Raw genomic sequence first — 23,305 nt, 5'->3', positions numbered from 1 at the left:
GCTTGGCCTGCACTTTTAGGTAGAAGGAATCTGTTTTGTAGAGACGGGATACATTTAAACAAAGGTGGTGCAAGACTTTTTGCCAGTATTATTGAGGCAGATATTATTCTGAAGTGATCTCAACATGAAAGGTTCTAGCAAAAGCAAATTCCTAAGTTTGATTCTGAAGGAGAGTATAGCATTTGCTGCATCCTGACACAACACTGAATGAGGAGTGTGCACCAAATCTGATTCAGCCTGTTATATGCTAAGAGAGTCTGTATATAGCATAGACCTTTGGTACTGGTAGGTTTTCATATGATCAAGACCAGTTCTATTGTATGTAGCTCTGCACTGTAGTGAATATATTACAGTCATGCAAAATCCAGTTGTATATAGTTTTTCTTTGGGAAAACACGTACAGATCCCACAAATACTTTAGATTTGGAGTCATCTGTATATTCTGGAAAGAAGTTAGAATATTAAGTATGCTGCAAAGAGTTACTGACATATAAAGGGAGTTAACCTTAAATAACAGCCAATTCCTAATAGTAAAGTAATAAAATGGAAGGTGTGTACTGCAGTGAGAAGAGGATATGCTTAGTTGACATGGAGACCAAAGAGTACTTTGTGCTTATACAGATTTAACCATTATGACTTAAAAATTGGATGTTCGTATGAGATACCCTGGGAGGGATTCTATTTCTATGGCATACTGATATTGAAGATCAATAAATGATCATCTGAGAGATGTTAGTTCCAGAACGCAAATATATAAAACAGATTGTGAGGAGGAATCCCACTGCTAAACAAGCTTTGTAGGCAACCACACTCATTTCACAACTGAAAAGATGCAAAATGGGGATGTTGCTCACAAGGTTTATGACTCCTCCATGGGCTGTTTATTATTTGGTTTTTATGAGGCATTAGCAACTAAGGCCATATTGCTCTGGGGATATGTGGTGGTCATTCCCTGACCTTTCTGCATCCTCCGTATTTGGTGGTCACGCGCTCGAACCCCGGTCTAATCAAGAAGTGTATGCTATGCACTGCTGCTTCTGCCCACGCCTTCCATGGGCTGGGCTCGGCCATCTCTGTTCTTGTATGGATAGCAGTCAATGTCCTCAGAATGGTGTCTTTTTTTGTTTTTAAATATATTTCCTGCAAACAGTCTCATGTTTATTCAGAAGCATTTTTGACTTCCTCCATATTTTACCAGAATCCACAATAATTCCATCAACTTCCACATAAAGGCTTTGGATAAGCAGAGAAAATCCACAACAACTTCATTGACTTCTACATAAAGACTATGGACAGGCAGAGTATAAAATGTGCCAGTGGCAATTTGCATGGCTCTGTGATGGATTGGATCAAGCCATCAAAGAATAGAATGTCTAACAAAAGAATAGAGTGAGGTAGCGATAATCAAGTTTGGACCGGATGAGTGCTCAATAAAAGTATAATTATGTGCTTATATCTGCTCAAGAACTGGAGGAGATAGCACAGAACACAGAGCAAGTTTAGACCCCACATGCACTTTGCTCTGTGCTGATGGTATGTAGGAAGAAAATTAGTTTTGGATCAAAAATGATCGAGTCTCAGAAATTTTGTTTCCATTATCAAAAGCAACAGCATTTTGTCCAAGCCCGAGTTCCATTTGTTACAAAAATGCACAGCCTTCACAGCCAAAAAAAAAATTTAACCAATGACCAGTAGCTAGCATGTTGTAAATGACATTCAATAACTCTCACTGCAAGTGACACAAAAAAAAAAAAAAAAAAAAAAAAAGAGGGATAAAATTGTCCATAAAGAAAGTATTATTTACTAATGGAAAAAAAAAAGGCTAAAATTGTCCATATACACAATATTATTTACTGATGGAGGAAGTTGTTTTGTAACAGAACTTACTTTGAAAAAAGTACCAAGGACAGTTGGGAGCCCTTTTCTTCTGGTGAAAAACTGAGAAAAGTTAGGTCCAACAAACCTGCATTTCTAAAAAAATTTGCATAAAAACAGAAAGATGACCAGTATGACTGAGGGCTTGAGGTCTTTTAAAATACCACACATTTGCATCATGATGTACCCTTTTTATCAAAGAAAGCTGGAAAGTGCTTGCTGCTTTATGAAAGTTCACAAATCAGTTTCTAACTGGATCAAAAATGTAGTCCAAAGTGGACTGATTTCTTTGGAAGAAACACCATCTTGTTAAAATATTCATCTGTTTCAAGGCAAACAGTGACCATTTTTTCTAAACTTACATAAGAAGTAAGAGTAACAATTAATAGTAATAGTTAGTAAAGTGCCTCCCGTAGCCAAGTGGGAAGGAGCAGCAGTGCGTAGCACATGCTTCCTGATTAGACCGGGGTTCGAGCCCATGACTACCAAATACGGAGGATGCGGAAGGTCAGGGAATGACCACCGCATATCCCCAGCCCGGATAAAGAGTGAGGGTTGGCGTCAGGAAGGGCATCCGGCCATAAAAATTTCATGCCAAAACAGTAAAAATGCTGGCCTCACATATATAATGGGAACAAGGCGAGGACAAAAAAAAAAAAAAAAAAGTTAGTAAGAGTAATAATTATTAGAAGTTTTAGAGTCCTCTTCTGGCTTTGTAAAAGCAAAAATATTCCAAATGGATCTGGTCATAGAGAAGTAAAAATTCCAGGGCAGTGTTTCTCAAACTGTGTTCCGTGAGATGTAAACAAGTGTTCTGCGAAAAATTGTAATTAATAATTAAAAAAATAAAATAAATAAATTTTACATATTTGTAGCATACACCACTTTTGTATCATTATAATGTTTAACATAATTTTTTTTTGGTTATTAATATACTGGCATAGACTAATAATATAATCAATTGAATAGACCATGGAACACTTTATTTTTGCGGGCTTTGCATAGAGAAGTATGCGTAGTTGTTGACTAAAAGAATTCCCCTATGCTTTACTATGGGATGCAGTAGCACTATCAACACTATCACATATCTTTATTAGTTTTAAGGATTTCAATATATTAATACATATGACGCACAGTGCGCCATATGTAATAAAATTTTGGCAACAATTCTTTGGCTCCCGGTAAACTTGTGTTTTATAAGTGTTCCGTGAATATATTGTGAGAACTGTTTTGTAAAGAAATAACCAAAATTTGACACCTATGAAAAAGTAGCAATGTGGTGATCTAGTATGCCACTCGTATAAGATTTGGCCTGGAGTACAAGGGTTGAAGGCGAGGAGGAAGTGAATCGATATCATAACTAAATTCACTTCCTTGTATAAATTTTTTTTGATAATTATTAATATATGTGACCATAGATTTGTGGTTGAAAAAAGGAACTTTAAAACGAGAAGCAAGTACTTCTAGTAGTGCAACTGTGGTTGATGAAAATGAACACAATATTGTCGTGCTTCAAAGTGAGGATTTTTTGCGGAACAAAAGGCTACAATTGTAGCCTTTTGTTCCGCAAAAAATCAGAAGTGAAAAACCAGGAAACAAATAACAAAAGACCAAAACAAAAGTATGATGACAGTTATTTCAATTTCGGCTTTAAATGTGTTGGAAATAAATGTCATATGTAATAAAATATTAGCAACAGTTCTTTGGCTCCCACTAAACTTGTGTTTCATGAATATGTTGTGAGATGAAGTGTTCCGTGACTAAAAAAGTTTGGGAAATGCTGTTCTAGGGAATGGGAAGGAGTGTTTTATCAGCCTTGTATTATAAATATGTCCTACAGTGGTGCCACCTGTGCAGTAGTAAATGGCTGCCAATTCCACTTTTAGTGTGAACCAGAAACTCTGGGGAGTACAGTATGCCTGCAGAGACAGTGGCAAATACCTCTTCTCGAACTGTGCAAATACCTCTTCTCGAACTGTGCAAATACCTCTTCTCGAACTGTGCAAATACCTCTTCTCGAACTGTGCAAATACCTCTTCTCAAACTGCTGGCAATAGCAGTTGGATCTGCAACTGTGCATCCATTAATGTCCTAATGTTAATAAGGAAACTGATTTCATTTTATAAATTTTATTTCAGATGACTTTAGGTCATCTGGTTATATAAGGTGTAAGGTATGTTCGTGTCAGACGGCGCCTGGGATTTCTCCCATCTCAGCGTATGTTCGCTGTGTCGAGGACAGTACACTGTCAAGCCAGAGACTTGAAAGTGTGTGGGCCATGTCTGTGCAGTGTGATCTGTTGTGCCCATTGTTTGTCCGGCTTATTGGCCGCCAGGCCCCTGGTGGGGCTCGACGTTGCCCATACCTTGCCACGTGGAGACTAACCGGGTGTCCAGAATCATGACGAGTTGCTCCGGCAGGTCCTGCCACCTAGTTTCCTGGGATTTCAGTGGCTAGGACCTAAAAATAAATAAATAAATAAATAAATAATAAATAAAAAAAATAATAATAAAAGTAAAAAATAAAATAAAATAGTAGTAAAAAAAAAATATATATATATGTGTTTGACGTTAATTCTTAAGGAAATCGCTGGTTGGGGTTGAACACTAGAAAGATGTGTTAAAAGACCTAATAGGTTGGGCAGAATTTTGTTGTTATTAAATTTAGACGTGTGGGCTATACGTTAGATGAAAGATAAAAGTGGGAGGGGGGGAGGCTGAAGATGGGGGGTGTAGAAGTAGAAGTAAGGGGTCAATAGAGGAGATGACCCCTGCTAGACAGTATAGCATGCCCATGCCACACCAGAGGGGAGTTTGGATGGCGGGTGGGGGAGACGAAGAAGAGTTATCTCCCCCTGCCATGGATAAGGTATACAGTAAGAGTGGGGGAAGAGACTGAAGACTGGGGGGGAAAGGCAGACGCATGGGGACGATAGAGAAGGCGACCTCAGGTGGTCAGTGAGGCAGGCGCAGGCCTCACCAGGTGAAGAGATGGGTTGGCAGGGGAGGGAGGAAACAGAGCATGTCTCCTCTCCCTCCTGCCAGGGATAGGGAATTTAAGATGAATAGGGTAAGGGTACCCCCATTCAGCTCGCCATATAGCATTTGGCAGAGGAGCTGCTAGTGGTTCTAGTCCGTTTCCAGGAGCGATCGGACCGAAGCATGATCGTTCATGGGGTGATTCCTGTCCGTTCTGCAGTCTTTACCGTCAAAAGGTCCGGGTTTGCTTGTCGGCATTTGTGGAGTCTTTCTTGTGACATTTCTCATCCATGTGGTGTTTGCGTCAATGTTGTTTATAGAGTCATTTCTCATTTATTCAACTTTAGGTCCACTTCAGGGTTTAGTGCCTTGATGATCGGAGGCCACTGGGTTCAGGCGTCTTCCGCGGGATGATTTCCTTCGAGGTTTGTTCTTTTCTTATTGTGTCAGTGGTTGATTGCGGTTCGCTGCGATAAGAGCTCTCCGTCTTGTGAACAGGGCCAGTGCATAGCTGGAGAAAGCCTGATATTCTTCCCTGGTATCCAAGATGTGGTGCTCCTGGCCGTATGGTAGATACTATATTTTGGTGATGAATGCACTGCGGAGGTCGTCATACAGCTGGCAATCATGCATGAGGTGCTGCCAGCTCTCCAGCCTTCGAGGTTTGTTCTTTTCTTATTGTGTCAGTGGTTGATTGTGGTTCGCTGCGATAAGAGCTCTCTGTCTTGTGTCCAGTGCATAGCTGGAGAAAGCCTGATATTCTTCCCTGGTATCCAAGATGTGGTGCTCCTGGCCGTATGGTAGATACTGTATTTTGGTGATGAATGCACTGTGGAGGTCGTCATACAGCTGGCAATCATGCATGAGGTGCTGCCAGCTCTCCAGCCCCCGGTTGTATAGCCGGGTGGAAGACTGTGTCCAGGATATTGGAAATGGTCTGCTCCCAGGTTGTGGACATGCCTCCTTGGGTCAATGTGGCGGCGGCAATAACTTCTCCTGGTTAACGGAGGATGCAAACTACATCCAGCTTTTGGGCACTGACATATAAAGTGTGCTTTGGAACAAGCACATTTAAAGGCCATAAGATTTACAGAGGTGGGGGTGTCAAAATATTCCCCAAGCCTGATTTGTGTCTTTAATGCTACTTTACATTCTTGGTTCCATGATGGCTCTGGAGAGTATGGTACCTGGGAGGAATGTTTTCGGGGTTGCAATTGCTGCTCTATGGGTAATACACTCTGTGACCTACATCATTTCATTGTCAATTAAATCCTGATGGATTGTAGCTGAATAAAATAAATGGAATGTGGGTGTTAATTCCCACATTTAATAAGGAGAGGTCATTATTTTCAAGCATACACTTTTTTTTTTTTGGTAGTTGTTGGCGCATAGGCTTCTGTGGCCATAATGCACCTCCCAAAGGTTTTTGCAGTACTTTGATCCAAGCCCGAGGTGGGAATCGAACCCGTGACCATTGGGTTGCCAGGCAGGCACTTTACCCACCTGGCTAGCCCGGTCGGCCAAGCAAAACACTCAACATTTGACCACATTTCATTCATTTCTGAACTACCCCAGAGAGTTTTATGTCCATTAAAGCCTTCAAGAAGCAGGAGCAGGAGGGAAATTGCAAAATAAGATCATGAAGACCTATCTGGGAGATTGCTGCCCTAGGAGGCAAATACAAAGAAGAGATCGTGAGAGGGAATCCATTCATAATATGCAAGTGTTCCACGTCAACATAAACTGATATTTGGGAGTCTTTTAGTCCACATATCAGCTATCTATTTATGCAAGAACATGAACTGGAAGATGCTTGTGGACAACCATGTCAATTTCACTACTGAACAGATGTGAAATGAGTATCATTATCCCCCCAACGATTGTGACTCCTCCATGGGTCAAGCTATCTCCATTCCTGTTCATATGGAATATGGATAGTAGGAAAAGTTCCTTTTGTTTTTAAATAAGTTTCCTGCAAATGCTTGTGTTAATTCAGAAGTATTTTGACATTTAAATTTTGTGGGAATCCACAACATTTCATTTTAAAAATTTAGCAATTGTTATTTGGGTTTAGGGCAGACAGTATTCATATTTTTCTCAAGATAGAGATCCGAGATAGAATCATCTGCACCTTCCTTTTCTTCATTTATTCCTATTGCATCCTGCATCCCATTAATATGCTGAGTCGTAATGGAAGGGGGAGGTTCTTTAGATGTTGGTATCAAGATGACTGCTTTCAACTCATGTACTTGCATGAATTAGGTTAGGCAAGCTAAGGCAGATCACAAGAAATCTCTGGCAAAGAACAGCAGCAAAGACATCTATGCTTATATTAACAGTAGGAGGAAGGGGTTAAATCACATTGGATCACTTGATGCTAATGGTTTAACTTTTAATGACCCTGCTCAGGTTGCTGCAAAACTGAATAGGTATTTTGCATATACATTCACATATGAATTCTTTAGGAAAAGGATGCCAGAAGTTTATCACCCTCTAATGGGGAGCTAAATGATTTTGTGCTAACCTGAAGGTAAAATGGAAGAGAAATAATTGAAGCTAAACATAAAAAAGGAGCATGGGGTGAATGGGATTTATTCAATTATATTAAGGAAGGCAGCAAAGGAGGTAAGAAAACTGTTAGCCATAATTATGAGAGCATCTCTGGATTCAGACTGCAGACTGGAGATGTGTGATTATATCCATAATTCACAAAGGGAATCAAAAGATGACATGAGTAATTAGAGAACTGTTAGCATATAGGTTAGTGCAAAAGCATCATTTTAACGTAGCCATCTACCAAAGTAGTTATATTAATTAATTAAATTGCCATCGTTTTGGTTATATCTCATATTGTGAAATGCCTTCACGAGTTGCCATGGTATTGTACTACCTCAAATAAGTAACGCATCACCAGTGGAGAAGTGTTACTTAGAATGACTAACTTATATGTTAGTCATTCTACCTCATAGTATGAGGCTTTTGCCCTTAAATATTTTATAGTCTATATCACTACACACCATCAGGCATCCCTCATATTGTAAAGTTATATTTCATAACTGGGTTGTCACAATAGTAGCAGGACCAGGGTACCTGTCTACCCACCGAGGAGAAGCCAACAAGCTTGGAAACAGGTGGTGGTATCCACTAAGAAAAGTAACAGTAGTCTTCTCCACTGGTGAAGTGTTACTTATTCGAGGTAGTACAATACCACAGCAACTCGTTGTGAAAGTAATTCATAATATGAGATATAACCAAAATTATGCCAAAGTAATTAATTTATTTACCAACTTTGGTAGATGGTTACGTTAAAATGATGCCTTTGCCCTTAAATATTTTATAGACCTGTTAGCTTAATGTCTGTTCTTGCAGGGAAAATAATTGCATTAGCAGTGGCATATGATGCAAGAAAGCAAGATTATGCAGCATCAGCAGAAAAAAAAAAAAAAAAAAAAAAGTAATCCAGTAGCATCTAGACAGGAATGCAATTATACTGCAGTCACAGCATATATTTATTAAGGCATACTATGACACAGTAACAAAGGAACTGGATGAAAAAAATAATTTTGATATCATATACTTGGATTTCAGGAAGGCTTTTGATTGTATAAAAAAGACTGCTGTACAAATTAGAGCAGCGTAGGATTATGGACAAGTTACTGCTATGGATAAAGGGTTCACTGAATGGAAGAAGACAGAGTTATGATCTCTTTGCAGATTATTGGAGTCTCCCAGGGATCAGTGCCAAGCCTATTGTTTTCAATATTTATTAATGATTCTGATTAAAGTAGTATAACAGGTTTAATGTCTAAGTTTGCAGATGATACAAAGACTGCAAGGTGGTTAATGATTAGGTAATCTATTGAAATAAGATCTAGAAGAATTAGGCTGATGGGCTGGTAGTTGAAATTTAACATTGACAATGCAAGGTACTGCATATGGGTAGCAGTAACCCCAGTTTAATATACCTATGTGGTACTACACTCAGCACAGTGGAAAATGAAAAAGACCTGGGGGTAACTATGCAGTCATATATGAAGTTTTCTGAGCAGTGCAGACAGGTTATTATAAACTCTCACCCCGTGAACCAGGACAGCTCACGGGGTTTTGTCTATGGTTTACAGGAACTTTTCTAGCAGGAATAAGGAAGTGATTATCCCTTTGTACAAGGCCATGGTTAGGCTGCATCTTGAATGTACTGTATACAGGTCTGGAGGTCTCATTTTAGGAAGGATGTAGATCTGCTGGAATGGGTACAGAGAAGGGCAATGAAACTGGTAAAGGGAACAAAAGGATGCTCTTACCAAGAAAGGCTTCAGTTCTACATAAAGGAACATCTGGCACTTGCAAAGAGATCTGGTTGAGGTATTTAAGGCCTTGAATGGACTGAATAAGCTCAATATTGATGGCATTCTTTCTCCTGCTGAGACTACAAGTTTGTTCCATGATGAGGGGGCATAAATTCAAATTGAGGAAAGATGTTTGCAGGATAGATGTGTGGAAGTTTGTCTTCAGCCAGCAGGTGGTTGATTATTGAACAAACTTCCATCTGTTGTCATGGAAGTGGGTAGTTTGAATAAATTTAAGAAAGAACTAGACAAATTCTTGGAGGGGATGAATGGGTAAGGAGAGGTGGTTTTTTTTTTAGCTGGTGGCATCATTTGCCACTACTAATGCTAACATGAATCTTATTTTCATGAAAATACAGTACATAATAATAATTTAAATATAAAAAACACAAAAATAAGTACTAACCACGTTCATCCATAAATTTGTAAAGCTGGGCCACAAATCTATCTTTCTCTTCACTAGGTTCATCATCAGAAGTCTGAAAGTTATTTTTCGTTAGTGACTATATACATATATATATATATATACACATATATATACACACACATATATATATATTAAAAAAGAAATCTTTGAATATCAAAAGAAAAAATTTGAATTTTTTTCCTTTACTTCCATTTCAATGATTGGTGAACTGTCTGCAAATAATATAGATCAGTCCACTCTAAACTGATCCCTATCTCATTTTGTTTCTTGTAAATTTACCACACTTTTAACATATAATATGCTTGCTAGTTAATTATCTTTCGGGAAATGCTAAAATTGGTTATCATGAAAATACCATGAGCGTTGTTTTTCATGGTATTTTCTATCATTTTCTGTAGGCTACAGGTTTCCTGTATAGTTATCATGTCAGCAATAACTGAGGAATTCTTAAAGTCCTCTTCAGTCAAAACTTTAGTTTTACTTTATTTTTAGTTATCCAATCTCAGGAAGAAGTAGGGATCATCCTCTGAGTTACTTAGTTTTTTAGTCCATACAACATGCAGACTGGCTCATGACATACTTGTACAGATATAATACATGACAGACCCTACAAAATGGAGCAGTTTTTCGTAATCTGAGTTTGCTTAACTTATGAAAATGGTCCACGAGACGACAATAAAACTGAGTTTTTTGCAGTTTTTTCAACACAAAAATTCTATTAACAGTGGTTGGAAATAGAAGTACACCTATAATAACCTAATGTATACTATATATATGTCAAGAGCACATATCTTCATATTTAAATATTTAAAAAAAAAAAAAATAGTTAATAATACCCTTGCATGTGTAGTTTATATTTTTGTGCTCCGTGGCTTCCACCTGAAATATAAAAGTTACTGAAAAAAGGTTGGAAAACACTGAACTAGAGTACCACAGGAGTTGGTAAGCTATGGCCTCAGTAGTAGTAGATGCTCCAAAAGTTGCAAAGAACAAGAAAGTTATGAGGGTAGTCTGAATGAAACTATCACTTTCCATTTAACATAAAGGATAGTAATGTTATCCTCAGTTGGTAATATATCCTGAGTTCCAGAGTAACAAATCTTCAATTCTGCCATTATCTATGAATAATGTCAAAACTTTACAAATATTACTTCTGCTATTTCAAAGTCACAATTTGCATACATTATCAGTTATGTGACAATAAAAAATAACTAACAACATTAAAACTAATATTCTCTAATTTACTCTATACCTCCCAATACCTCCCTCCTTCAATACCCTATGATATTTTAAGCAACTCTAAACAATGAAATCCTTTTAAAACATGGAATTCCTGTAACGAAAGCTATAACTTCTTATAGAATAACAGCAAAGCCTTCCCTCTTTTAGTTAAAGAATGGTTAACTACAGAGAATTTCTCTGCTCTGTGAAAGGAAATTAAACTTCAGGCCTTTTTCACAGGATGTGTTCAAATGTATTCAAATTTATTTAAATCATATGTAAGCATGCTAAATTACTTTCTAAATGATTAAAAAGTACTTTTTTTTTTTTTTTTTTTTTGGTAGTTGTTGGCGCATAGGCTTCTGTGGCCATAATGCACCTCCCAAGATTTTTGCAGTACTTTGATTCAAGCCGGAGGTGGGAATCGAACCCACGACCTTTGGTTTAAAAAGTACTAATGTACTATTAAAGGAGTATTTCAATTGTAAAAGGATACATAAGATTTAATCTGAAAACATTTTTTTGAAGAAATAACAGGAACAAAGGAATTTTCATCCTATTCGATGAAAACATTTTATTACCAAATTAAAAACAGAAGTAACAAGAAAGACCTCTGCCAAGGAAAGTCTATCAAGAAGTTTTAAAGTACTGCATTCTAGCAAAAGATTTAGTTTGCTTATTAGCAATTCTACTGCATTCTAGCAAAAGCAGTAGGATTGCTAATAATCAAACTAAACTGAAATTCAATGACTATACTGCCTATTCTCATTTTGAAATAACTGTTTATTTTCTTTTATTAATTAACATTAATTACTCATATCTGTAATAATATATTTTTGAAAAACTGGCTTCAGTGAAAGGTATTTCAGACTATGCTGATAAATATTAGGAGCAGTACTATAGTTATAAATTTAGTTTTGCTTTTAAAAAGCCTGTATGCAAAGGAGTAACTTTAAATCTTTACCTGGTGATAGTACGTCTGGTTAAGTCAACTTGTTTTTTTATCAGGATTCCACACTTCCAAATGAGACATTTTTACAGTATTTAAATAGAAAATAAGGAACCACTCACCAACATAATCAGAACTCCACACAAAATGCATGAAGTCAATTAGAATGATGTCCCAAATGAGGATCCTGCTAGTTACAGGAGCTTCATAAAGGAGTAATTCAGTAGTTTCATTACACTTACTACTCTCTTTTTCAAATGGTAAAATTCCAACTTTATGCTGCAGTGAGTTGTTTTAATAGCAAACAAAAACATGCTTTGTTTGATGATGCATATTAGCAAAACTTAATAGAATGAAATGTATGCACTGATATTCAATAACTATAGTTCTTAAAATAAGGACTTTTTTTTTTCTTTTTTTTGTATGTTGAGAAGTTACATGTTGACATTAGACCTGAATTTCTGTATATTATAATTTTCAGGAAATACATGTGAAGGAAAGTTGTTCTGGAATATATAAGTAGAAGGAATAAACTAGGAGGAGCAAAAGTTGGTTCTGTGAGTTTGGAGATGGACAGCGAATGGATGCTGACTGATTGCAGCATATGTTCAGATTGCTTTGGAAGTGAATGAAGGAATAACAGATGCCAATACAGAAGAACAGCACCCATGGACATATATACAGACAAGACACAGCAGAAACTGAATGTTTATGAAACAGAGAGTGGGAAGACTTTGTAAGAGATATTGATTAATCTGACTGCCCTTTTCTGAATGGAGTCAAGAAGCTTCAGAGAGTTTTTGTGTTCACCACTCCAGATGTGGGAACAATATTCTATGGTAGGATAGGTTTGAGATTTGCAGAGTGAGTAGTAGTTTAAAAGTAAAGCAATGCCAATAGTGAAAAAGTAAACCCAGTTTTACTGATGCAGAGGAAACAATATTTGTGGTGTGCTTATGCCAAGAGAGATGAAAATTCAAGGTAATTCCTAATAGAGGTATGTGATCTCTAGAAATCCGAATGCTGTCAAAACAATGGATGGATTTCCAGTCAGTGAAAGAGGGTCATTAATATAAAGGAAATAAAAAAAAATAATAAAAAAAAGAGAGAGAAACAAATGATTCTCGGAGAACAGCAGCTGTAGTGGGAAGTTAGAAGACAGGAACCCCATCGACCATCACTTGCACTAAGTGGTCAAAGAGAGAATTGGATATCCAATTGTAAAAAACAGTCAGCAATTTACAAGATGAGAGCTTGTTTAGATGATTTTTATACCAAAAACGATCAAAAGCCTTAGAAATATCAAGAGCAACTGATTGAGTTTCATCAAACTTTTCCATCGAATTTGTATAAAGATGAGTAACATATGCCAATATATTACCAGTTGATTGACACTGACAGAATTCAAAGTGACGATTTTTCCTCATGGTCACCCTTTTTAGGGACTAAAAAGGGCGACCATGAGGGACTAAAAAGGGCGACCACGTAATAAGAAATAAATGGAATAAGAAATTGTAAAAAGGCAACACAGAACAGGAGAAAGCTCAGGAGCATGGGTTTCAAGAACAAGTAAAGAAATGCCATCAGGACTTGAAGCTTACTTGGCATCAAGATTATTAAGGGTTTTTTTTTTTTTTTTTTTTTTCTCAAATGTCCTGCTGGAAGGCCACAAGTGCCATTGAATGAAGTGTACTGGACATGGTTGGAAAAGATTTATCAAGATTATCAACAGAGTTAGAAGAAAATGGATATTAATAAGTAAGCTTTATCTTTAGCTAAGAATAAAACAGAACCATCAGGTTTTGGCAGACAGGAGTATAGAGGGACAGAACTTATGGCTAACAGATTTGGCAAGAGACCAGAATGCCCAACTGCCATTTGGACAATAAGTAAAGTTTTATACTCTTAATTTGTTCAAAATCAAGTTTGGATTGAATAATAACTTTTATAATTGTTATGAGCTTTAGTTTAGGCAGAAAATGAAACGGGAGATTTGGAGAGAAGCCAACTACAATAAGCACAGTTCTTATCCTAAAGAGCCTTGGCATATTTGTTGGAAAATCTAAGTATAAATAAAGAATGAGGTTCTAAAGTGGATGGGGAGAAACAATTTTATTCCCACAAGAATAATTTCACCTATAATCTCAGAAGATTTAAAACAGCAATCAGACCAAGAAAAAGAAGAATAGAGATCTTGCAGATCATCCAATTTCACATTCTTAAAACAACACTAGGCTGCAAATGGCCACGAGAGAGACTCCACTGGCTGCGTACTTTGAAGGGTGTTTGTGAGAAAGGGATCATGTGTTGAGTATGCGTGGTTAGGATTGTCTGGTATTCTGGTAAGTAAATGAACAAGACGAGTGAGGTCATTAGTATTAGAATCTCAACCAGCTAGGTCTGTGCAACTAGAAAAGTGAAGCCACCTTTAATTGTGAATGTTAAAATCACCAAGGCAAATTACCTCACTGTTAGGAAAGTTATACTGGAGAAAGTCAAGTTTCAAAGAAAGGAAGTCAAAGAGTACAGTTTGATTAGTGGAAATGGAGTTGGGAGAATGACAGAATTAACAGATGAATTTGACAGGCTAGGGTAGAGAGGTTTCAAGCCAGAGATGCTCAAAAAGAAAAGACTCCAAATTAGGAAGTCTTTGGCAAGGAAATGTCAGGGCAGACAAAGGCACAATTGTCTTTGAAGCAAAACAAATCCTAGAGCAAATAATTAGGGAAAATGAGATAAACAGTGGTTAAAGCAACTGATAAATGATGTTCTGTCTGAAAAAGCAAGGTGGGCCTTAAAAACTGTAGGTGGAAATGGAGTAATTGAAACTAGAACTAAGATCACATATATTTGAAACCAATAAGGAAATTTTTCAAAAGGTTTGGATCTTTTCACAGATAAGTTTGTTTTATTGGTTTGACTATGGTGCATTCAGTAAATAAAGTAAATATAGAGGGGAGAGGACATGTATGAATTATTATTTTTTTTTTAATTAGCACACGCAGCAAGAATATAACCAGCCCCTTGACATATTGGACTTACAAAAAGTCACCAACTAACAGAGTAGAAGCAGCAGGATTACACACTTAGCTGATCTGGATGCTTCCTAGAGTTTCCAACAGGTGTAGTCCAAAGGACTATTTAGCAGCCAGTCTTTGAAAAACATGTTAGAGTGGTCAAGTTGAAATGTAAGGAATGCCTGGTGGCATGGAGGTCTGGCATTCGTCTATGCGATGTGGATGCCACACACTTTGACTACTGCTTATGACGGTTCACACTTTGGTGCTTGCCTCCAGTACACTAGGTGCAACAGTTGTTCATGATTTGAACATGTGGGGTATACCTAATAAACATAAGCATATCTAAACAACTGTGTGGGGCCTTCTGAAATTTCTTTCAAAACCCAGAGCTGCAAACTTTAATGAACAATTGCAATGCAAAGTTTTAACTTCAAAAGAAATAAATACACTTTCCTATGCCATTACAAAAAAAAAAAAAAAAAAAAAAAAAAAAGCTAACGCACTTCTTCTAACAGGTACCTCTTCAGTCACACCATTAATGTACTGTAATTAGAGAAGATGCATAGGTAGAAATTAACATCTCAGAAACCATTTCCCAAAAATAATAGTGTAATATTGCTGGGTTATAATCTGGATAAACTATTTGGCCTATAAATAATTTGTGTTGTTTATAGGCCAGATAAACAAAAAATAAAGTTGTTTATAAACAATATAAAAAACTTGTCGTTTACAGGCCAAATAATGAATTCATAGTTGTTTGTTTGTTATTTGGTTTTTAGGAGCATTAGCAACTAAGGCCATACTGCTCCGGGATATGCGGTGGTCATTCCCTGACCTTTCCGCATCCTCCGTATTTGGTGGTGACGGGCTCGAACCCTGGTCTAAATGAATTCATAGTACTGCAGTACAATTACAGAGAAAACTAAATGTAGCAGTAGTATAAAAAAATTTAAATTGTAAAAGGCATACTGCATTCTTTATGCAGTATGTAATTCAATAATGCCATTCAAAATTCAATTTCATATCCTAAAAAAAAAAAAAAAATCTGCATGCTGTTATTTACAAAAAATTTGTAACTGAATATATCGGCAACAGATATGACAGCTGTTTCCCCTTTCAGAGGAAAATGTTATGAGTTTTCCAAATGCAATTAACATTTCTTTGATGTATTTTTTACTGTATCACTAAGGTTATACAGTAAGAAACTGAATATCAACTGTAATTACTCCCAGCTTAGTCCTGTTGTTTATAACAATCAAATGTCTCCAGGAAATAAAATACACTTTGGAAACCCTTCCTGTGAGGTACAGTGTGCTTTTGAAACTACATTTTTCCATAAACTGCATTTTTATATCCCTCTTTGAGGGGCATGATCACATTCACATTATGTCCAAAACCAGGGCATAACAAGGCACAGTATATTGGGAGGGGACTCATGTGAGCCCTTGTTAAAAGAAATTAGTTTGACAAAATGTAGCAGACAATTTTAACCACAGATGAACCTTAGCTGTTTTCTTGAGTATTTCAAACAATGAGCATCACAAACTCCTCATTAACAAATTGGCAGCATTCTCCTAGGAATGACCCTTCAATTCTGAGAACCCACATCACCACCTTCGCTTTCTGCCTGCTAGCTCACTCGACTAATATTTCAGTAATTTTCAGTTTTGCTACTGTATGGTTAATTTTGATTTATCCCCTTTCAATTTATTTATCTCCTTAACTCATTGTTTTCTCTACTGAAAAGGAGATAAATCAGAAATCAGAAATTATAGACCAATTAGCTTGTTGTCCCACATTTACAAGTTGTTCACAAGGGGTCATTACTAACAGATTAGAAAGAATACTTCATGAGAACCAACCAAAGAACAAGCTGGCTTTAGGACATAATTCTCAACTATGGTTCACCTTCATGCAATATAACAGCTAATGGTAAAAGCAAATGAATATAAAACACCATCATGCCTTGCATTTGTGGATTATGTAAAGGTATTTGACTCCATACAGCATAAAGCAATGTTTCAGCCACTGGAAAGACAAGGCATAGATACCCCCCATACATTATGATTTTGAAGAAAACATATGAGAACGTTACTTCCTTTATTAGACTAGTAGTTAAACAGACAGTAGCAAATTTAAAATTGAGAAAGGAGTTCGACAAGGAGACACTATCTCCAAAGTTTACTGCTGCCCTTGAAGAAGCTTTCAGAAGACTGGACTGGTGTCAGAAAGGCGTCAATGTGAATGGAGAGTACCTAAACCATTTACGATTTGCAGATGACATGGTGATCATAAGCCATGATCCTGAAGGATTAAAGGAAAATCTTTATCAGTTATGCAGAGTTATTAAGAATTTAGGACTAAAGATGAATATGGTTAAAAAAAAAGTAATGATGAACAAGAATGCCACAGAAAGGGATATAATCATTGAAGGAGCAAAAATTGAAAAGGTGGATTCATATACTTTTCTAGGCCTAGTCATTAGCTGTGATAATGATAATTACAAATGAAAATAACAGAATGGCACCCAAGAGGGGCTAAAAGAACACCTGAAAGACAACAACGGAGATGGACAGATGAAATTCAAGAGTTCATGGGCAGTAAATGGATGGCCATTGCACAAAACAGAAGGAACTGGAAAGTTTCTGGAGAGGCCAAGGTTGACAATGATGATAGTTAATTTTAATATTCTTTTCAGAGTTCTTTTTATCATTTTAATTTAAGTCTGTGTGCATCCATCATATTAAAATGGAAAGGATTGTTCTCTCTACTGGATAAAAAACTTCAGCTCATCAATAAACATGAAAAAGGCACTTTGATGTGACGCTATTCAACTACACAGAACAATAACGACACACTGCTCTTGCTGACACTTCAAAATTTATATAGGCAGAAAATTAAAATTTATATTGTACTATTCACAGAAAAGCAAACCAATAGACAAAGCAAACTTCACTACTTTACCCTTTTTCATAAAATAATATGTACATATTAAATTTTATGTGAAATTATTTCACGCTGTAGTATAAATATGATACAATATTTATTTCCCAGATAATTTGAAGTCTACCCTATTTCACTTCTAGCAGAATATATGACAATCAGCAACCTCTAAAATGAAGAAAAACAATCATACATTTAGTTTTTCGGATTGTTTACATGAAGTTTACATAGATAACAGCATAATAATTATGCCAGCACAAAGGAAAAACAAATTTCATAACTGGAAATACTGATAGTGGCAGTTACTATGACTTTGGATGGGAAGTGGAACAATATTGTGGTTGCCACAACATTGGATCCCAAAGCATTAAATAACAATTTGGTTGAAAGGAAAAATTCTTTATCCAGTTTCAAACAATCTTTTAATTTAAACAAGAGGCACTGCATAGTAAGTCATAAAAAGTAAGGAAAAGAAAGGAAGAAAGCAGGAACTGACCTAAACCATAGGATTTGTTATGCTCATTAGCATACATGATTAAATGTGCCCATTGCCTTCAACCATGTACAGCCATCCGATGTAAAAACTGGACTAGTAATAGATAGATTTACATATAATTTTTTAATTAGCGTACTTAGAAAAATTTGTCAGGCCATCTCAAATTTCATTAAAATCAGACCAATAGAAATTTAGCAATTTAATTCTTTGTCTATCCATCCACATGTAATAACCCTACTCCCAGTGGATGGACTTTGATGAAATTTTATATTTAAGTCTCTTATATAGACTTAAGTCTTCAAAAATTTCATTAAAATCACATCAATAGAAAGCTGGCAATTATTATTTCTTTGAAGGAAGTAATGATTGAAGATTGAATTTCTTTGAAGGAAGCACTGATTGAAGGAATGAATGGACAGCAAGCAATATGGCAGATGTGCAGAAACAAAACGCTCTTGGTTTGAGAGCATTAAGAAAAATCATTGAATATACATGTAATAACTCAGCTCTTAGTGAATAAATTTTCATAAAATTTTATATTTGGCTCTTTTAGAATTTGTCTAGCCTAGGCAAAATTTATTAAAATCAGATCAAGAGAAATATGGGAATTATTATAATTTTTTTCATATATATATCACAGAGGCTTTCCATATACTGTATGTCGTAGCTAAAGAAATGGATGTTATGTATGTTGCTGTGCACTGATTGAAGGAATGAATGGGCAGCAAGCAATATGTTCTCGGTTTGAGAGCATTAAGAAAAATTATTGAATCTGCATGTAATAACTCAGCTCTTAGTGAATAAATTTTCATAAAATTTTATATTTGGCTCTTTTAGAATTTATCTGGCCTACCCAAAATTTATTAAAATCAGATCAAGAGAAATATGGGAATTATTATAATTTTTTTCATATATATCACAGAGGCTTTCCATATATTGGATGTTGCTGTGCACTAATTGAAGGAATGAATGGGCAGCAAGCCATATGCTCTCGGTTTGAGAGCATAAAGAAAAATCATTGAACTCTCACTCTCTATAAATTGTGTTATTACTATTTGCAAATGTAACGTACTGCACATACAACTTACTTCTTTTTCAACATAATCACCAAAAACCAAATCAGCAAATTTATACACTCAGCTCATTGCTTTATCAAATTTTGGAAAAACTGTATATTTTTACACAGATGTTTTTATAGACTTTGTTTTGATTGCTGTCAAAACTTATGACATATCATTTTCAACCTGTGCACCTCAAAGTTTTCCACCAAGTTGTTGTTCAAACAAATGGAAACTGCTGGGAGAAGAAGGGGAACCAGAGCTGTGTGGAGGATGATCAAAAGTTTTTATCTCAAATCATTAATGATTTGAGTACTGGTGGTATTGTATTTTATCTCAAATCATTAATTATTTGAGATAAAATACAATACCACCAGTACTCCACACCTCAACTAGGCAGTTTACTGCAAAGTCCCTAAATTCTTTAAGAAATGTTCCAAAAACAAGCAGCATTTGTGTAATCTCCAGCCTTTTGAAAACACAAAAATTCCATGATGGCATAGTCCTAAACTTTTTTTTTTTTTTTCCAGTTCATTCAAACCAGTTGATAAATTTACTCTTAGGAGCATTTGCATTAAGCACCTATTGTTTTCACCATGTCTGTGTGTGTCCATTAACACAAATCTTTATGCAGTTAAATATAGCACATTATTTAAATGCATACTTTTGATACTCTACCATCAGACAAATGTGATAAAAGTGCAAATTACAAAGGATATCTCCTGTTATATAAAAGCAATTTTTGTTTAGTATAGTGTAATTTATTGCCCAGGGAAACTGTTTACTAACATTGATGAAGTCATTTAAATGTTTCCAGTGCTAAATAAGCACAGTTTCCATTAATTAGGTTAGACACGCTGTAATTTGACCTTTGGAGGGTGGGAGGGGATAGTAGTTTATGTAGGATTTTTATAAAACGTTTATTCACATACACAAACTAATATCACCACACACAAAAACAAACAAAACTGTGTACCAAGAAAACTTATTTCTGATACTGTTCATATATTGTTTATCTACAGTATTTAGATTATACTACAAATAACCATTCTCTGTACACAACTTGACTGCTGTAGTGTAAACTATGGTGATATGATTTTTTTTTTTTAATCAAAAGCATTCTTGTGTTTTCATATATAATGGAATCGCATTAGAATGTTCAGGTTTAGCACGTTTTCCTACATAGAATGATGATTTTCAAAAGCCTCAGTCCCGTTCTTATTAACACTTTAACTGCGCCGACCGGGCTAGCCGAGTGGGTAAAGTACCTGCACGGCAACCCAAAGGTCGCGGGTTCGATTCCCGCCTCGGGCTTGGATCAAAGTACTGCAAAAACCTTGGGAGGTGCAATATGGCCACAGAAGCCGATGCGCCAACAACTACTAAAAAAAAAAAAAAAAACTTTCACTGCCACATAAATGTGAAAGAACTTGTTCAATGTGCCACAATTTTTGGAACATTGATAAAAATCAGCTTTTCCAACATCCCCAGCATTCTGAAAATTTGTACATAATGGTTAAAATTCATTGCTAAAAGTGAAAACTTACTTTTGTGCTAAGCGTAAATCAAAAAAATTCTTAAAATTTTATAAAAGGTTTATTCACATACACAAAATTAATATCACTACACGCAAAAACAAACAAAACTGTGAACCAAGTCTATAAACAAAACACAAGCATTACTTAAGTGTTCAATTAGTTGCCAATTTTATTTATTTTTTTTTATGAGAACCACAAACACGAGAGGTATTAGAACCTATAGTACTTAGTACTATAGGAGGGTGCAACCTTTCAAGAAGATTATAAACATTTTGCTTATTTTAGTCTTGCATTTCTGTGAAAGTTAGTCATGAGCAAAGATTATGAATATGGGCAAATATAATGGATTTTCTCCTAGAAGTAGAGTTCCCATGTTTAGCACTTTGGACTTTGAATCCAGTAATCTTCTTTTTTTTTTTTTTTTTTTTTATGAGGACCCCAAACACGAGAGGTATTATAACCTATAGTACTTAGTACCGTGCTTGGGTTGCAGGTTGAGAAGACGAAAGAAGATATTTGTTGATATTGGACTTGAACTTCTGTAGATTGTAATTTTCAGGAAATACGTATGAAGGAAGGTTGTTCCAGAAAACAGCAGTTGAATGAATAAATGAGGAAGATGAAAAGTTGGTTATGTGGGTTTGAAGTTGGACAGTAAATGGATGTTGGCTGGTGGCGGCACGTGTTCGGACTGTTTTGAAAGAGAGAGCGGGAATTATAGAAGCCAATTCAGAAGAACAGTGCCCATGGAAGTATCTGTAGAAGAGGCATGCAGCAGAAACAGTGCGTCTATGAGAAAGCGAGTGGAGAGACTCTGTTAGAGATGAATCATTAATTAACCTAACTGCTCTCTTCTGAATGGAATCAAGAAGCCTGAGAGAGGTTTTGGGGGCACCACCCCAGATGTGGGAACAATATTCCACGGCAGAGTGGATTTGCGATTTATAGAGTGAGCAGCTGTTTGGAAGAAAAGTAACGCCGAGAGCGAAAGAGAAAACCAAGTTTTTTAGATGCAGAGGAAGCAATATTTGTAATGTGCTTGTGCCAAGAGAGATTAGCAGTCAGGGTAATCCCCAAAAGAGATATATCATATTGCCTAGAAATCGGTGTGTCACTAAAGGTAAGCATAGCAGCAGAAGAATCCTTTTTTGCGAGATATAAGACAAGACTGAGTTTTAGAAGGGTTGAAATCAACTAAGTTGTCTTTGCCCCACTGGAGAATTACCTGAAGATCGGCATTTAAGGAATTGGCAGCAGATTTTCGAGAACTTGAAGCTGATTGAGCTGGACAAGGTTTCTCAAAATGGAAAGTTGAATGCAATGTGCTATCATCGGCAAAATTATGGATAGGATTTCCAGTCAGTGGAAGAAGGTCATTGATATTCAAGAGGAAAAGAGTGGGGGAAAGAACTGAACCTTGGGGGACACCGGCATTAGCGGAGAAGTTAGAAGACAGAGAGCCATCTACCATCACCCTCAGTGAGCGATCAGAGAGAAAACTGGATAACCAATTACTAAAAACAGTTGGCAAACCATAAGATGGAAGCTTGTTTAGAAGACCTTTATGCCAAACACAATCAAAAGCCTTTGAGATGTCAAGAGCAACTACTTGTGTTTCACTGAACCTTTCCATTGAATTAGTCCATAAATGGGAAACATAAGCCAGAATATCACCAGTGGATCGACACTGACGGAATCCATACTGGCGATCGTTGATCAGACGGAAGGTTTCTAGGTAGTTTAAGATTTGGCGATTAATTGATTTCTCCATTACTTTAGAAAGAGTATAAGTAATTGCAATGGGACGATAATTGGATGGGAGGGATTTGTCACCCTTTTTAGGAACTGGCTGGATATGAGCAAATTTCCAAGCAGAAGGAAAAACACCTTTGGAATAAGAAAGTGAAAAAAGGCGGCAAAGAATAGGAGTAAGTTCAGGAGCACAGGTTTTGAGAACAAGTGGAGAAATACCATCAGGACCTGGAGCTTTCTTAGCATCAAGATTCATCAAAATCCTTTTGATATCCTTTTGACGGAAGACCACAGGAGGCATTGAATGGAGCGTGTTAGGAATGGTGGGAGGTGTTTTACCAAGATCATTAATACATGAGCTGGAAGAAAAATGGGATGCTAGCAGGTCAGCTTTATCCTTGGCTGAAGTGACAACAGAACCATCTGGTTTGGACAGAGGTGGGAGCAGAGATGGGCAAAAGTTGCAGCCAATAGCTTTGGCAAGAGACCAGAATGCTCGACTACCATTAGGGCAAGAAGCAAGTTTTCTACTCTTAGCCTGTTCAAACTCTAGTTTGGACTGATTAATAACTGCTTTACAATTGTTGCGAGCTTTGGTGTAGGCAGGAAATGAAACTGAAGAATTAGAAACAAGCCAATTACAATATGCAACGTTCTTCTCTTGGACAGCCTTAGCACATTTATTGGAAAACCAAGGTTTAG

General features: G+C 36.5%; 1 protein-coding gene across 2 annotated transcripts in view; it reads right to left on the bottom strand.

Moving 5' to 3' along the window:
- The window catches only part of LOC150088533 (uncharacterized), a 229,322-nt gene that overhangs the window by 122,436 nt on the left and 83,581 nt on the right, over positions 1 to 23,305 (bottom strand). For both annotated transcript variants that reach the window (XM_090369554.1, XM_090369555.1), the window contains exon 10: positions 9,606 to 9,678. In XM_090369554.1, the coding sequence (XP_090225680.1) occupies positions 9,606 to 9,678 (73 nt within the window). The remainder of the gene's footprint in view (positions 1 to 9,605; positions 9,679 to 23,305) is intronic.

This window comes from Mastigoproctus giganteus, chromosome 3 (genome assembly GCF_048544385.1).
Source record: "Mastigoproctus giganteus isolate SK-2022 chromosome 3, ASM4854438v1, whole genome shotgun sequence".
Lineage (NCBI taxonomy): Eukaryota > Metazoa > Arthropoda > Arachnida > Uropygi > Thelyphonidae > Mastigoproctus > Mastigoproctus giganteus.
Note: the sequence above shows the minus strand (reverse complement) of the source record. Positions and strands in the feature narration are given on the sequence as shown.